The 17778-nt window shown below is 43.2% G+C and overlaps 1 protein-coding gene across 1 annotated transcript in view; it reads right to left on the reverse strand.

The window, feature by feature from the left end:
- The window catches only part of LOC137320991 (uncharacterized), a 38414-nt gene that overhangs the window by 7847 nt on the left and 12789 nt on the right, over positions 1 to 17778 (reverse strand). The window contains exons 4-5 of the mRNA XM_067983072.1: positions 15217 to 15356; positions 12162 to 12302 (exon numbers count right to left, since the gene is read on the reverse strand). Of these exons, the coding sequence (XP_067839173.1) occupies positions 12162 to 12302; positions 15217 to 15356 (281 nt within the window). The remainder of the gene's footprint in view (positions 1 to 12161; positions 12303 to 15216; positions 15357 to 17778) is intronic.

Raw genomic sequence — 17778 nt, forward strand, 5'->3', positions numbered from 1 at the left:
CAGAAGTTACGTTTGGAGACGATTCACAGAATTCAAATCTGAATCATCCTGAAGATGTCGATCTCAATGAGACTCTTGAGGACATCCAACCTAAACAGGTTCCTGTAGCAAACACACCTCAAAGGAGTCACATAGAGGTCAGACTCCTTGAAAGACTGACAAAATTCAAGCCTCAAGATGGTCCTGTAGCACTCAAACCTGAAGATAGTCCTAAAGGAGGCACACCACTTGGGAGTCCTTCTACAGTTGAGTCTGAAAAAGGTCTTGGCACTGTTACACCTCAGTGGAGTTCTGATGAAGACATGAAGAGGTCAAATCTGAAGAGTTCTGGAGCAGTCAGTCGTCAGCTGAGTGTTGTTATGATAAGACCAGATAGGACTCCTGGAGAAGATATGAAGATATCAAATTTGCATAGTCCTATAGACGTCACACCTAAGGGGAGTACAGACCTGAGAAGGCTAAATCTTAATAGTCTTGTAACAGGAATATATCAGGGGGGTCCTTTAGAAGTCAATCCTGAAGAGAGTCTTACAACAGTTAGACCCCGTGGGAATTCTGGAGAGCATCTAAATAAGTCAAACATGCATGGTCTTGAAGAAGTCAAACAAGAAGGAATTCCTGTAGTGGACGATCCTCAGGGGAATCCTACAGAAGTTACGTTTGGAGATGATTCACAGAAGTCAAATCTGAATCATCCTGAAGATGTCTACCTCAATGAGACTCTTGAGGAGATCAAACCTAAACAGGTTCCTGTAGCAAACACACTTCAGAGGAGTCAGATAGAGGTCAGACTCCATGAGAGACCTACAAAATTCAACCCTCAAGATGGGCCTGCAGCACTCAAACCTGAAGATAGTCCTAAAGGAGGCACACCACTTGGGAGTCCTTCTACAGTTGATTCCGAAAGGTTTCTTGGTACTGTTAGACCTCAGTGGAGTTCTGATGAGAACTTAAAGAGGTCAAATCTGAAGAATCTCATAGCTATCAATCTTCAGGAGAGTGTTGTTACAATAAGATCAGATAGGACACCTGGAGAAGATCTGAGGATATCAAATATGCATAGTCCTATAGACATCACACCTAAGGGGAGTACAGACCTGAGGAGGCTAAATCTTAATAGTCTTGTAGCAGGAATATATCAGGGCAGTCCTTTAGAAGTCAATCCTGAAGAGGGTCTTACGACAGTTAGACACCATGGGAATTCTGGAGAACAGCCGAATAAGTCAAACCTGCATGGTGTTGCAGGTGCCAAACAAGAAGGAATTCCTGTAGTGGAGAATTCTCAGGGGAATCTAATAGAAGTTATGTTTGGAGATGATTCACAGAAGTTAAATCTGAATCATCCTGAAGATGTCGATCTCAATGAGACTCTTGAGGACATCCAACCTAAACAGGTTCCTGTAGCAAACACACCTCAAAGGAGTCACATAGAGGTCAGACTCCTTGAAAGACTGACAAAATTCAAGCCTCAAGATGGTCCTGTAGCACTCAAACCTGAAGATAGTCCTAAAGGAGGCACACCACTTGGGAGTCCTTCTACAGTTGAGTCTGAAAAAGGTCTTGGCACTGTTACACCTCAGTGGAGTTCTGATGAAGACATGAAGAGGTCAAATCTGAAGAGTTCTGGAGCAGTCAGTCGTCAGCTGAGTGTTGTTATGATAAGACCAGATAGGACTCCTGGAGAAGATATGAAGATATCAAATTTGCATAGTCCTATAGACGTCACACCTAAGGGGAGTACAGACCTGAGAAGGCTAAATCTTAATAGTCTTGTAACAGGAATATATCAGGGGGGTCCTTTAGAAGTCAATCCTGAAGAGAGTCTTACAACAGTTAGACCCCGTGGGAATTCTGGAGAGCATCTAAATAAGTCAAACATGCATGGTCTTGAAGAAGTCAAACAAGAAGGAATTCCTGTAGTGGACGATCCTCAGGGGAATCCTACAGAAGTTACGTTTGGAGATGATTCACAGAAGTCAAATCTGAATCATCCTGAAGATGTCTACCTCAATGAGACTCTTGAGGAGATCAAACCTAAACAGGTTCCTGTAGCAAACACACTTCAGAGGAGTCAGATAGAGGTCAGACTCCATGAGAGACCTACAAAATTCAACCCTCAAGATGGGCCTGCAGCACTCAAACCTGAAGATAGTCCTAAAGGAGGCACACCACTTGGGAGTCCTTCTACAGTTGATTCCGAAAGGTTTCTTGGTACTGTTAGACCTCAGTGGAGTTCTGATGAGAACTTAAAGAGGTCAAATCTGAAGAATCTCATAGCTATCAATCTTCAGGAGAGTGTTGTTACAATAAGATCAGATAGGACACCTGGAGAAGATCTGAGGATATCAAATATGCATAGTCCTATAGACATCACACCTAAGGGGAGTACAGACCTGAGGAGGCTAAATCTTAATAGTCTTGTAGCAGGAATATATCAGGGCAGTCCTTTAGAAGTCAATCCTGAAGAGGGTCTTACGACAGTTAGACACCATGGGAATTCTGGAGAACAGCCGAATAAGTCAAACCTGCATGGTGTTGCAGGTGCCAAACAAGAAGGAATTCCTGTAGTGGAGAATTCTCAGGGGAATCTAATAGAAGTTATGTTTGGAGATGATTCACAGAAGTTAAATCTGAATCATCCTGAAGATATCGAACTCAATGACAGTGATGCGGACATCAAGCCTAAACAGGTTCCTGTAGCAAACACACCTCAGAGGAGTCACACAGAGGTCAGACTCCATGAAAGACCTACAAAATTCAAGCTGCAAGAGAGACCTTTGGAACTCAAACCTAAAGATAGTCTTAAAGGAAGCACACCACTTGGGAGTCCTTCAGCACTCGATTCTGAAAGAAGTCTTGCTGCAGGCACACCTCAGTGGAGTTCTGATGAAGAACGGAATTCAAATTTGAAGAGTCTTGCAGCAGTCATTCCTCAGCAGACTGTTGTTACAATAAGACCAGGTAGGACTACTAGAGAAGGTCTGAAGACGTCAAATATGGATAGTCCTATAGACGTCACACCTAAGGGGAGCACGGACCTGAGAAGGTTAAATCTTAATAATCCTGTAGTAAGAATATACTGGGGAAGTCCTTTAGAGGTCAATCCTGAAGAGGGTCTTACGACAGTTAGATCCAGTGAGAATTCTGGAGAACAGTTGAATAAGTCAAACCTGCATGGTGTTGCAGGTGCCAAACAAGAAGGAATTCCTGTAGTGGAGAATCCTCAGGGCAATCCAATAGAAGTTACGTTTGGAGATGATTCACAGAAGTCAAATCTAAATCATCCTGAAGATGTCAATCTCAATGAAAGTCATACGGACGTCGAGCCTAAACAGGTTCCTGTAGCAAATACATCTCAGAGGAGTCAGGTAGAGGTCAGGCTCCATGAAAGACCTATAAAATTCAAGCCTCAAGAGACTCCTGTAGCACTCAAACCTGAAGATAGTCCTAAAGGAGGCACACCACTTGGGAGTCCTTCTACAGTTGAGTCTGAAAAAGGTCTTGGCACTGTTACACCTCAGTGGAGTTCTGATGAAGACATGAAGAGGTCAAATCTGAAGAGTTCTGGAGCAGTCAGTCGTCAGCTGAGTGTTGTTATGATAAGACCAGATAGGACTCCTGGAGAAGATATGAAGATATCAAATTTGCATAGTCCTATAGACATCACACCTAAGGGGAGTACAGACCTGAGAAGGCTAAATCTTAATAGTCTTGTAACAGGAATATATCAGGGCGGTCCTTTAGAAGTCAATCCTGAAGAGAGTCTTACAACAGTTAGACCCCGTGGGAATTCTGGAGAGCATCTAAATAAGTCAAACATGCATGGTCTTGAAGAAGTCAAACAAGAAGGAATTCCTGTAGTGGACGATCCTCAGGGGAATCCTACAGAAGTTACGTTTGGAGATGATTCACAGAAGTCAAATCTGAATCATCCTGAAGATGTCTACCTCAATGAGACTCTTGAGGAGATCAAACCTAAACAGGTTCCTGTAGCAAACACACTTCAGAGGAGTCAGATAGAGGTCAGACTCCATGAGAGACCTACAAAATTCAACCCTCAAGATGGGCCTGTAGCACTCAAACCTGAAGATAGTCCTAAAGGAGGCACACCACTTGGGAGTCCTTCTACAGTTGATTCTGAAAGGTTTCTTGGTACTGTTAGACCTCAGTGGAGTTCTGATGAGAACTTAAAGAGGTCAAATCTGAAGAATCTCATAGCTATCAATCTTCAGGAGAGTGTTGTTACAATAAGATCAGATAGGACACCTGGAGAAGATCTGAGGATATCAAATATGCATAGTCCTATAGACATCACACCTAAGGGGAGTACAGACCTGAGAAGGCTAAATCTTAATAGTCTTGTAGCAGGAATATATCAGGGCAGTCCTTTAGAAGTCAATCCTGAAGAGGGTCTTACGACAGTTAGACCCCATGGGAATTCTGGAGAACAGCCGAATAAGTCAAACCTGCATGGTGTTGCAGGTGCCAAACAAGAAGGAATTCCTGTAGTGGAGAATTCTCAGGGGAATCCAATAGAAGTTATGTTTGGAGATGATTCACAGAAGTTAAATCTGAATCATCCTGAAGATGTCAATCTCAATGAAAGTCATACGGACGTCGAGCCTAAACAGGTTCCTGTAGCAAATACATCTCAGAGGAGTCAGGTAGAGGTCAGGCTCCATGAAAGACCTATAAAATTCAAGCCTCAAGAGACTCCTGTAGCACTCAAACCTGAAGATAGTCCTAAAGGAGGCACACCACTTGGGAGTCCTTCTACAGTTGAGTCTGAAAAAGGTCTTGGCATTGTTACACCTCAGTGGAGTTCTGATGAAGACATGAAGAGGTCAAATCTGAAGAGTTCTGGAGCAGTCAGTCGTCAGCTGAGTGTTGTTATGATAAGACCAGATAGGACTCCTGGAGAAGATATGAAGATATCAAATATGCATAGTCCTATAGACATCACACCTAAGGGGAGTACAGACCTGAGAAGGCTAAATCTTAATAGTCTTGTAACAGGAATATATCAGGGCGGTCCTTCAGATGTCAATCCTGAAGAGAGTCTTACAACAGTTAGGCCCCGAGGGAATTCTGGAGAGCAGCTAAATAAGTCAAACATGCATGGTCTTGAAGAAGTCAAACAAGAAGGAATTCCTGTAGTGGACAATCCTCAGGGGAATCCTACAGAAGTTACGTTTGGAAATGATTCACAGAAATCAAATCTGAATCATCCTGAAGATGTCTACCTCAATGAGACTCTTGAGGAGATCGAACCTAAACAGGTTTCTGTAGCAAACACAGCTCAGAGGAGTCACATAGAGGTCAGACTCCATGCGAGACCTACAAAATTCAACCCCCAAGATGGTCCTGTGGCACTCAAACCTGAAGATAGTCCTAAAGGAAGGACACCACTTGGGAGTCCTTCTACAGATGATTCTGAACGAAGTCTTGGTGCTGTCACACCTCAGTGCAGTTCTGATAAAGACCAGAAGAGATCAAACCTGAAGAATTTTGTATCAGTCAGTCTTCAGGGGAGTGTTGTTACAATAAGGCCAGATAGGACTCCTAGAGAAAGTCTGCATAGTCCTATAGACATCACACCTAGGGGAAGTACAGAACTGAGAAGGCTAAACGTTAATAGTCTTGTAGCAGGAAAATGTCAGGGGAGTCCTTTAGAAGTCAATTCTGAAGAGTGTCTTACAACACTTAGACCCCATGGGAATTCTGGAGAACAGTTAAACCTGCATGCTGTTGAAGAAGTCAAACGAGAAGGATTTCCTGTAGTGCAGAATCCTCAGGGGAATCCTTTCGAAGTTATGTTTGGAGATGACTCACAGAAGTCAAATCTGAATCATCTGGAAGATGTCTACCTCAATGAGAGTCATGCAGACTTCAAGCCTAAACAGGTTTCTGTAGCAAACACACCTCAGAGGAGTCACATAGAGTTCACACTCCATGAGAGACCTACAAAATTCAAGCCTCAAGGTGGTCCTGTTGCACTCAAACCTGACAATAGTCCTAAAGGAAGCACACCATTTGGGAGTCCTTCTGCAGTTGTTTCTGAAAGAAGTCTTGCTGCAGGCACACCTCAGAAGAGTTCTGATGGAGAACGAAAGTCGCATTTGATGGGTGTTGCAGCAGTCAATCCTCAGGGGAGTGTTGTTACAATAACACCAGAAAGGACTACTAGAGAAGATCTGAAGACATCAACTACGGATAGTCCTATAGACGTCACACCTAAGGAGAGTACAGACCTGAGAAAGTTAAATCTTAATAGCCCTGTAGCAAGAAAATATGAGGGAAGTCCTTTAGATGTCAATATTGAAGAGGGTCTTATGACAGTTCAATCCCGTGGGAGTTCTGGAGAACAGCTAAACCATTATGGACTTGTAGAAGTCAAACAAGAAGAAATTCCTGTAGTGGAGAAACCTCAGGAGAATCCTAAAGAAGTTATGTCTAGAGATGATTCACAGAAGTCAAATCTGAAATATCCTGAAGATGTCTACTTCAATGAGAGTCATGTGGACATTAAGTCTAAAAAGATTCCTGTAGCAGACACATCTCAGAGGAGTCACATTGACGTCGGACTCCATGAGAGTCCTACAGAATTCAAGCACCAAGGGAATATTATAGTTTTCACACAACTTTGGAGTCGTTCTGCAGTTGATTCTGAAAGAAGTCTTGCCTCAGTCACACCTCAGTGGAGTTCTGATGAAGACCTGAAGATGTCAAATCTAAAGTGTCTTGTAGCAGCCAATCCTCAGGGAAGTGCTATTACAGTCAGTCCAGATCAGAAAACAAATGTGGATAGTCCTATAGCAATCACACCTGAGGGGAGCACAGAAGACCTGAAGAGGATAACCCTTGAAAGTCCTGAAGAAGGCAAATATCAGGAGAGTACTTCAGAAGTCAATTCTGAAGAGAGTTTCACAATAGTCAGACTCCATGAGAGTCCGAGAGAAGAGCTGAAAAATTCAAGCCTGCATGATTCAATAGAAGTCAAACCCCAAGGAAATGCTGCAGAAGTCAAACATGAATTAGTGCCAGTAGCAGAGACACCTCAGGGGAGCTCTGTAACAGTCAGACCTGGAAATGACCCAGAGAAGTCAAATCTGAATAGTCCTGAAGATGTCAGACTCTATGAGAGTCTTGCAAAAGCCAAGCCTAAACAGGTTCCTGTAGCAGAAACACCTCTGAGGAGTCACATAGAGGTCATACTCCATGAGACTCCTACAGAATTCAAGCTTAAAGAGGGTCCTGAGGCACTCAAACCTGAAGGTAGTCCTAGAGCAGATACATCACTTGGGAGTCCTTCTGCAGTTGATTCTGAAAGAAGCTTTGCTGCAGGCACACCTCAGTGGAGTTCTGATGACAGTCTGAAGAAGACAATTCTGAAGAGTCTTGCAGCAGCCAGTCCTCAAGGAAGTGCTATTACAGTCAAACCAGATCTGAAGAAAACAAATGTGGATAGTCCTATAGCAGTCACACCTGAGACGAGTACAGAAGACCTGAGGAGGATAAACCTTGATGGTCCTGTAGAAGGCAAATATCAAGGGAGTCCTTTAGAAGTCAACCCTGAAGAGAGTTTCACAATAGTCAGACCCGTGGAAAGTTCATTCGGAGTCACAACATATGAGCATCTTAGAAAAGGCATGAAGATAATAAATTTGGATAGTCCTTTAGAAGTGAGAACCCAAGCGAATCCTATAGCTGTCAGACCTAACGGGAGAAGTTTAGAAGTGAGGTCTGATCTGAGCATTGGAGAGGTCAGGTCTGAACTGAGTATTGGAGAGGTCAGATCTGAACTGAGTATTGGAGAGGTCAGGTCTGAACTGAGTATTGGAGAGGTCAGGTCTGAACTGAGTATTGGAGAGGTCAGGTCTGAACTGAGTATTGGAGAGGTCAGGTCTGAACTGAGTATTGGAGAGGTCAGGTCTGAACTTAGCATTGGAGAGGTCAGGTTTTAGTTGGGTTAGATGTGAAAGAGGCAAAAATGATCTTAGGGCAATGCTTTTCAGGGCAGACTTGAATAGCTAGAGTTCAAAGGAGTGTTTGACCTATTTTAAAGTTTATCCTTTTGTGTGCCTGTTTTTCATCATCCAACGTAAACTAAACATAGCTATTCTTGGAACAACATTAAAAAAAACTTGTAATATTTTAATATACATAACTATTATTTTCAACCAGCCTTTGAAGAGTTCATGCTTCATGATTCACCCAATGTTTTGTAAGTCATTCTAAAATCAATAGTAAATATTGGATAAATATTTGAAAAAGAAAAATATAAATGGGAATGGGAAAAGGGCAGGGGAATGGAACTAGTAGATTACAGCATTCCCACATTAAAACATTGGCAACAATTCAAAAGTAGTTAATTGGCTGTAAAGCATTTTGGGACGTCCTGAGGTATGAAAGATGCTATATAAATGCAAGTCTTTTTTTTCTTCATAGCTCTTTTAAACGGCCAGCACAGGCGTGATGGCTAAATAGCTTCCTTCAGTGCTGTAATACTCTATGATCCTTTTAACTAAAATAATTGCAAAAATTCTCCAGAGGGCATTTGAAGAAGACTGTTGGCAGCAGTACAAATGTTTTTTTGTTTCCAAAAGGACCTATTCAAAGCATCTTTGACCTAGCCATTATTATTTATGTTACACTCCCACTCACACCACCTCACATTCACAGGCCTAGAAATTCCATGCCGTCTTCGGTGTAATTTCAGCGTATAATTGGTACAAGTAACTATATTTGGCAGTAAAATGGAACAGAAGCCATTTAGGCTGGTTTTCCGCCCCAAAATCCATCTCCTTGAATTCCCTGCACTTTTTGGCTCTTTCCACAATCCACACGCTGAGTCCCAATTGAGTTCATTTAGGTATATTGTAATGAAGGCCAGTGGCACTGCAGCTCCAAGTTTCCTGCTTTTACATTCCCAAAGCACTCGGGGTCGATTAGACTGCGAATTATAAGAGGCAGCAGTTGTCAGGATCAGCTGAGTCATTGGGACTTGGTAGATATAGTTCATGACTACTTCTTGACTCAGTGCACCAATAAAGCCACAAGAGGCGATGCTCATCTTGATCTGGTATTCATAGATGACCCAAAAAATATACATGAACTGGAAGTCATAGCACCACTGCGCGACAGCAACCACAGATTGCTAATGTTTAACATGATCTGGGAGTCAGAAATACCTTCAGACCAGAAGCCAGATGCATAATTTTAAAAAGGCTAAATTCGATGAAATGAGGGAACAAATAAAGCAAATAGATTGAAGGAGGTTGTTCAATAAAAGGGGCTGAATTTTGAAACAGAGCTGGGAAGGGGGCGGGGGGGGTCAATTTGAGGTCGGGAAACCCCTTTACTATGGGTTTCCCGGATGTCCTTACGATTTTGACGTAAGTACGTCTTTTTTTTTGTTGGTCTCCCGTCCGACTGACTGGCTGATTGACAGGCTAGTCTCAGTCAGATGGGAGACCAGCCAGGGAGAGAACGTCTGCAGGTAAGTCTTTGTTTGTATGTGGGGGGGAGGAAACGGGGGCATAGGTGGGCATAGGTGGGCACAGACAGGCATAGGTTGACACGGGCGGGTATAGGTGAGCACGTGGGTCACAAGCCATGGGGGATGGGATCGGGGGTCAGTCATGGGGGGAGCAGGATCGGGGAGTCATCGCGGGGGTCTGCAATCATTGAGGGGGTAGGTCGGGGGATCAGGGTCGGGGGTCGGGGGATCGGGGTCAGATGATCGGGGTCTGGGTTGGAGAGGGAGGATCGGGGTCGGATGATCGGGGTCAGGAGGTTGGGGGTCCGCGATCGGGTGGGGGGTCCGCGATCGGGGAAGGCATAAAACAGAAGTCCCGGGAATCCCGGCCCCCACGGGTTTGAAATCGTGAATTAGTTAAAAATGGAGGCCTGAAGCCTCCTTGAAAGGTTTTAAAGCCCGACCCACCTCCTGGGAGCGTGTTGGCCTCCCACCCCTCATCCCGCCCTCGTGATAACTGGAAATGGGCGGTTTTGAGGCGGGTTGGGGGCGAGTCTGAAATGGTGGCAATTCTCAAAGCACCACCGCCCCCAACCCACCTGTTTTTTACTTTTAAAATCGAGCCCCATGTCTTTGGAAGAAAAATACCTTTAAAGGTATAATGCCCAAAACTAACAAGCTCAGACTGAACTCTAACATGACCCAAAGTGAGATCAGCAAACAAATTAAAATTGAGAAAAGTGGGAAAATGGCATGTACAAATCCTGCAGGGAAAAAAGGAGAAGGGGTTCACTGGGATGAAGACACAAAATTGCAGAAACATGTTAAAAAGGTGGTCGTAGAGGCAAAGAGAGACGGGAAAAAAAGCGTATCAACTGAAGCTAAGCATAACAGTAAAAAAAAATGCAGTACCACAACAGCAAGAGAGCAGTCAGAGAAGAGGTGAGAACCATAAAAGATGCAAACAGGCTTGCAATCGAGGATGAGCACAGGATAGTAAATATTCTGAATGACTACTTTCTCCAAGTATTCACAAGGGACACATAGGCAACGTTCCCTATCTAAATGAAGACATCCTGAGTAAAATCAATGGGGTAGATTTTGACTTTGTGCGACAATGTAAAATGGGTGAGAGGGAATCAGCAGCCCGTTACATGTCTCTCCTGATTTTTATTTCCATTGACTTCAATGGGGCCGGAAATTGCTTAAAAAAGAACGATGACCTCAACAGCGCTCACCGTTGTTAGTGGCGACATCGAGGAGCAAGTTCCGGAACTTGCTCTCCTGGTTCGCTGGCGATACGACAGCTTCGCATTAAAGGGATATCACCGGCTGCAATCAACAGAATCAACGGACCACCACTAACTTGCTCTTCTGCCCAGCTGGAAAGTAACTAATTACGCCACAGAACAGGTACACTTAAAAATACTAGGTCTAAACTAAGTTTTCACAGCGCGGTAAGTCTTAATGACTACCAAACAACTAAAAATTTACTTTTAAAATTGTGGAGTCTCATTACTCCTTACTTTAATAGTTTTTGGTCATTAGAATTTTTTTTAAATTTAAAAGTCAATTTTTTTTTTTACTTTTTCCTTCTGTCTCTTTTATTTATTTCTTTTATTTCTTACCCTCTCTTTTTTCGCTCTCTATAACTGTTTTTACAAATGATTTTAGTGTTGTTCCTTTCACTTCCTGGATTTTATGTTCCAGCTTGCAATAACCGTTCGCAATGTGTAAAAATTGCTGAAAACTGGTTGGTCAAGGGAAGAGAGTGATCCTCTCGCTTCTCCCATGGGTCCTAGCTTCACTGGAATTAACGCTAGGCTCTTCTCCGCTTTCTATTGGAAGTAGTGCCCGCATTAGAGACCACAGTAAGTCAATGCTTTAGTATAAATCTATGGAACGGCGAGGACTGCTGGTTCACCGCTCCGAGGCAATCTCTGTGCCCATATTAATAGCAATTTCTAAACTCAAAAATAATAGCAATTTGGAAAAAAACAAGTGTTATAGATTACCACAAGGTACATGATTCACTATTAGTTTTCACTCCAGCTTAGTGGGTTATGTTATCTCATATAAACATATCATATTTATGTATTCTCCAAAAGAAGGCTAAAAGAAATGCACCAAGTAAACAGCCAACACCATACATTTTCTGGGTTATCATGCCCTTAGACCCCTCCTTATAAAATAAATTCCATACATGATGTAGAGTGTACTATCTTCTACAATTGCCACTACATCATATGTTGCAGCACCTGAGTACAGGTGATGTTATAATAATGAAAACAATGTCATAAGCATGCAAACTGTCATCATTTGGTTTTGATTGTAAACATTGAAAAAGTTTTAGCAAAGCTGTCTCCACAAAGCCCTTTAAAACATTCGCTGAGATTTTACCAGTGATTAAACCTGATTGGCAAAATCAAGAGTGACTCACAATTTCTGTATCCCCCTTGGCATAATTCATCCAAAGTGAGGGTAAGCCATTACCACTGATGTAAGCTCGCAACAGAAAATGGGCTACCAGCAGAGGACATGTAAACCCAGTGGAAAACCATGGAGTATTTATTGGAAAAGAATCTATTTGAAAAGCCCTCACTGGTTCGCTATCATTTCTTATTGCAGGCTGTTATCACTGCCAACTGTATCACCTGATAAAAGTTAATCAGAATGACCTCACCTTTGCATCAGTGCCTGCTTCTTTTTTCTCCCCTGTCTTCACCGTCACTTTGTACAAAATGTCACCATCTGCTACGGATCTAGTCCTTGTACAGTCAGCTCGAGTGTTTCCTGACCTCGGAAGCAGAGCACTCCTAGGGCGCTGAAAGTCACAACGAAACGAAAGTCATTAAGTTTTTGTATCAGGTTATTTTAATTCATGATAACTGCCTTCAGAAACGATGACAAAACCATTTCAAGATGCGCATAGCCATAAGTATCATAAAGTACATGAAAAGGTATTTTGGCTTATCAAGCCAGTTCCTTCCATAGGCCATGTGCAAATTGCCCTATTATGAATTCTGTCCAATGTATTAAATTTGCTGAGAGTAGATCCTGTAAAGTTTCTCCCTGCCCCCAAAACTCCAGGACACTTACCAAACTTTACAACCTGCAATATTTTACACCAGTCGTTTTCCATGGCATGAATTCCTTCTTACTTTTGCTTGAGGCATGTCAGCTTTGTACTCATGCCTTTTAGTTCTGCGCTGATGGTTCAGGTTAAAGAGGCTGTTAACATTTAATCCACTCAGCATTTTAAAGACTTTGATCATTGCGTCCTATTAGTTTTCTTGTATCTAATGAAAACAAATTCAGTTCCCTCTGGGAACCCTAATCCCAGAATCAATCTAGTCACAACTCCCTCAACTTTTCCCAATGCAACAAAGTGTTTTTGGAGGTAGAGGGCTCAAAACTGCACACCGTATTCCACATGTGGCTTCGTTAGGGATCTATGTAAGGTTAGAATCACTGGAGGGTAATTTTCATTTTTATTGCCGGGTTAAAAATGGGTGATAGCGACCCGGCAGCCCATTGTGGAAATTCATTTTCTCTTTCTCTCTTTGCTAATGGACATCTTTCACCTTGTATACATTTCGTTTTCCTGTTCCACTGTGCATTTCCTCACACTTATCCACATTAAAATCCACCTGCCATTTCTCAAATGCAGTCCACACATCTTGCTGAGGCCATTCGAAATATCATCATTGAATTACAACCACTCAGGACAGCATAATGATGTAGATTAAAAATATTTGATTGATATTCTGCAGCTACCTTCACAGGGACAGGGGAAAGTTTCGCAAGGATTTCTTTTCTCTGAAGGAAGGTCATTCATCTTCCTCTCAAGATTAAGGGCTGGGATTTCCTCTGCTCGCTAGAAACACAGTGGAGCAGTACTTCCACCCACCCACCTGATATTGCCAGAAATCCACTGCATTTTCCTGGACAGGGCCTCATTTGATATGCAGGTTGGGTTTTCAGCAGTGTTCCCGCAAGGAGGGAGGAAAATATAGGGGGTGATTTTGGTCTCACTATCATTCCTATAATAGAACCACAGAATCATAGAAAGTGACAGCACAGAAGGAGGCCATTCGGCCCATCGTGTCCGTGTCGGCCGAAAAAGAGCTATCCAGCTTAACCCCACTTTCCAGCGCTTGGTCCATAGCCCTGTAGGTTACGGCACTTCAAGTGCACATCCAAGTACTTTTTAAATAAGTTGAGGGTTTCTGCTTCCATCACCCTTTCAGGCAGTGAGTTCCAGATCCCCACCACCCTCTGGATGAAAATATTTCTCCTCAACTCCCCTCTAATCCTTCTACCAATTACTTTAATGCCCTCTGGTCACTGACCCCTCTGCTAAGAGAAATAGGCCCTCGATATCCACTCTATCTAGCCCCATCATCACTTTATATACCTCAATGAAATCTCCCCTTAGCTTCCTTTGTTCCAAAGAAAACAACCCGAGCCTATCCAATCTTTTCTCATAGCTAAAATTCTCCAGCCCTGGCAACATCCTCCTAAATCTCCTCTGTACGCTCTAGTGCAATCACATCTTTCCTGTAATGTGGTGACCAGAACTGCATGCAGTCCTCAAGCTGTGGCCTAATCAATGTTTTATACAGTTCTAGCAAAACCTCCCTGCTCTTATATTCTATGTCTCGGCTAATAAAGGAAAGTATCCCGTATGCCTTTTTAACCACCTAATCTACCTGTCCTGCTACCTTCAGAGACCTGTGGACATGCACACCAAGGTCCCTTTGTTCCTCTACACCTCTCAGTATCCTCCCATTTATTGTGTACTCCTTTGCCTTGTTTGCCCTCCCCAAATGCATTACCTCACACTTCTCCACATTGAATTCCATTTGCCACTTTTCTGCCCACCTGACCAGTCCATTTGATATCTTCCTGCAGTCTACAGCTTTCCTCCTCACTATCAACCACACGGCCAATTTTTGTATCAACTGCAAACTTCTTGATCAAGCCCCCACATTCAAGTCCAAATCATTAATATATACCACAAAAAGCAAGGGACCTAGTACTGAGCCCTGCGGGACCGCACCAGAAACAGCCTTCCAGTCGCAAAAACACCCATCAACCATTACCCTTTGCTTCCTGCCACTGAACAAACTTTGGATCCAACTAGCCACTTTCCCTTAGATCCCATGGGTTTTTACTTTTTTGACCAGTCTGCCATGTGGGACCTTGTCAAAAACATTGCTGAAATCCATATGCACTACATCAAATGCACTACCCTCATCAACCCTCCTTGTTACCTCCTCAAAAAATTCAATCAAGTTAGTCAGCATTAACGGAGTGGTAGTGAGATGAAAATCTAAAAAGAAAACTCACTGATGGAATCTCGCCCTTGGCCCACCTGATGCGATTTTCAAACGAGCCTCAATTTAAACGGGAACTTCAGTAACATATTTATATCGGGGTCCTAAGACGTATTTAGGACTAAAACGTAATTTTGGTCTTCACTGGGCAGAGTGGAGGTTGCATGAATGGTCCTCCTGGCCCCCAAAAATTATTCCCGCTCACTGCAGAACCCTCTGTGGCCCCTGCCCACCAACCGGGACTGCCTTATCTGACAGCGAGTCTAAGACACTAATTTAATCTCAGGCTCCTGCTAATATTTATAAGCCACCCAACCTATCCTTTTATGGTTTATGACACCCTGAGGACTGGCCGCTATCTATCTGATTATCTAGAACAACAAATAGTCAGAGGCTTACAGAAGGAGTGCGTGGCTGCAGCTGGAGTCCAAACTTCTTGCCATAGTAATCAAAGAGATGAGGGTCATTGAGTGGGTTGTACTGAGGGAAATCGCCCATCCGGCCATCCTTATATCTGCTGCCAGTGTCCAGAGTTCGTGCTGTAAACACAGTGTGGTTAAAATTCTGCTGAGTGCTCTATTTTGAGTGCTCTGTTTGGGGCACTGATCAATATTCTTACAGAAAAACCCTATGCGTGCTATTTTAATGAAGTTATGGTTTATTTAAAATGAATGACTTTGTTAAAGTAGCACACATAAGAGTTTAGCACAAGCGTGTTAATGAGTGTGCTAAAAATAGTGCCCAGTGGAATTTCAACACGATAGAGAACAAAGATTTACGATTAAAATACTGACCATGGTGTGCAAAAACATTCTAAAGTAAAAGAACTGGCTATTACTATTTGTCCTTTCACTGCTGAGACTTGGGTTAGGAGTCAGAAGGTGATAAACTACATAGGGCTGATGAAGGATTCCTCAGGGAAGATTCAGGTGCACTCCCATGCAGTAGCAGAGATTTTAAATGACTACTTTGCATCAGGATTCACTCATGTAGACTGTGCTCAGTTACCTTTAATACAATGAGCAGTTGGCACTAAAGCTATAAATGTTAAAATGGATGCAGATGTAATCCTGACGAGAAGCTGTTGGTCCAAACAGCATTTACCCGAGGGCGCTCAAAGAAGTTGGGGCTGTGCTAAATGAGCCTCCTGTTCATATATTTTATTGCTCACTGGAGTCTGGGATCGTTCTGTGGATTGGAGGGAGGCTCATGTTATTCAAAAAGGACAACAAGACCGAACTGGGAAATTATAGGCCTATTAGCTTGACATCAATTATAGGAAAATTGTTAGAAGGGATCATTAGAGATACTCTGTAAGACCACCTTGACAGAGAAGGGACATGCAACATGGCTTCTGGAAAAGAAGGTCATGTCTTACCAACCTGGTTGAATTCTTCGAGAGAGTTACTAGGTTGATGGGCAATAAACATTGTATATTTGGACTTTAGAAAAGCTTTGGACAGGTGCCACCTACTGTACAGGATACTATATAAGATAGAGTCCTGTGGGATTGGTGGGCAGACCCTGGGTTGGATAGGGAATTGGTTGCATTCTTGTAGACAGAGGGATGCCATTAGTGGTAGCGGCTCCACGCGGTTGGTTACTAGCGGAGTGCTGCAGGGATTGGTATTAAACATAAGAACATAAGAAATAGGAGCAGGAGTAGGCCAATCGGCCCCTCGAGCCTGCTCCACCATTCAATAAGATCATGGCTGATCTGATCCTAACCTCAAATCTAAAGAACACAAGAAGTAGGAGCAGGACCCGGCCACTCAGCCCCTGGGCCCGCTCCGCCACCCACAGGGCCTTGACCGATCCGAACTCAGCTTCATGTCCAATTTCCTGCCCGCTCCCCGTAACCCCTAATTCCCTTTACTTCTAGGAAACTGTCTATTTCTGTTTTAAATTTATTTAATGATGTAGCTTCCACAGCTTCCTGGGGCAGCAAATTCCACAGACCTACTACCCTCTGAGTGAAGAAGTTTCTCCTCATCTCAGTTTTGAAAGAGCAGCCCCTTATTCTAAGATTATGCCCCCTAGTTCTAGTTTCAACCATCCTTGGGAACATCCTTACCGCATCCACCCGATCAAGCCCCTTCACAATCTTATATGTTTCAATAAGATCGCCTCTCATTCTTCTGAACTCCAATGAGTAGAGTCCCAATCTACTCAACCTCTCCTCATATGTCCGCCCCCTCATCCCCGGGATTAACCGAGTGAACCTTCTTTGTACTGCCTCGAGAGCAAGTATGTCTTTTCTTAATTATGGACACCAAAACTGTATGCAGTATTCCAGGTGCGGTCTCACCAATACCTCCCTGTTTTTATATTCTATCCCCCTAGCAATAAAAGCCAACATTCCATTGGCCTTCTTGATCACCTGCTGCACCTGCATACTAACCTTTTGATTTTCTTGTACTAGGACCCCCAGATCCCTTTGTACTGCAGTACTTTCCAGTTTCTCGCCATTAAGATAATAACTTGCTCTCTGATTTTTCCTGCCAAAGTGCATAACCTCACATTTTCCAATATTGTATTGCATCTGCCAAATCTCCGCCCACTCACCCAGCCTGTCTATATCCCCTTGTAGGTTTTTTATGTCCTCCTCACTCTCTACTTTCCCTCCCATCTTTGTATCATCTGCAAACCTTGATATGTTATACTCGGTCCCCTCCTCCAAATTGTTAATATAGATTGTAAAGAGTTGGGGACCCAGCACCGACCCCTGCGGAACACCACTGGCCACTGGTTGCCAGTCCAAGAATGAACCATTTATCCCAACTCTCTGCTTCCTGTTAGATAACCAATCCTCCACCCGTGCCAGAATATTACTGTTACTTTTCACAATCTAGATCTATGATCTGGATGAAGGCATTGGGGTACTGTCTGGAAGTTTGCAGATAAATCAGAACCCTTGAGGAGAGAGAAAAAAGATTACAGTTGAATTTACATATGATGGGG

This window comes from Heptranchias perlo, chromosome 1 (genome assembly GCF_035084215.1).
Source record: "Heptranchias perlo isolate sHepPer1 chromosome 1, sHepPer1.hap1, whole genome shotgun sequence".
Lineage (NCBI taxonomy): Eukaryota > Metazoa > Chordata > Chondrichthyes > Hexanchiformes > Hexanchidae > Heptranchias > Heptranchias perlo.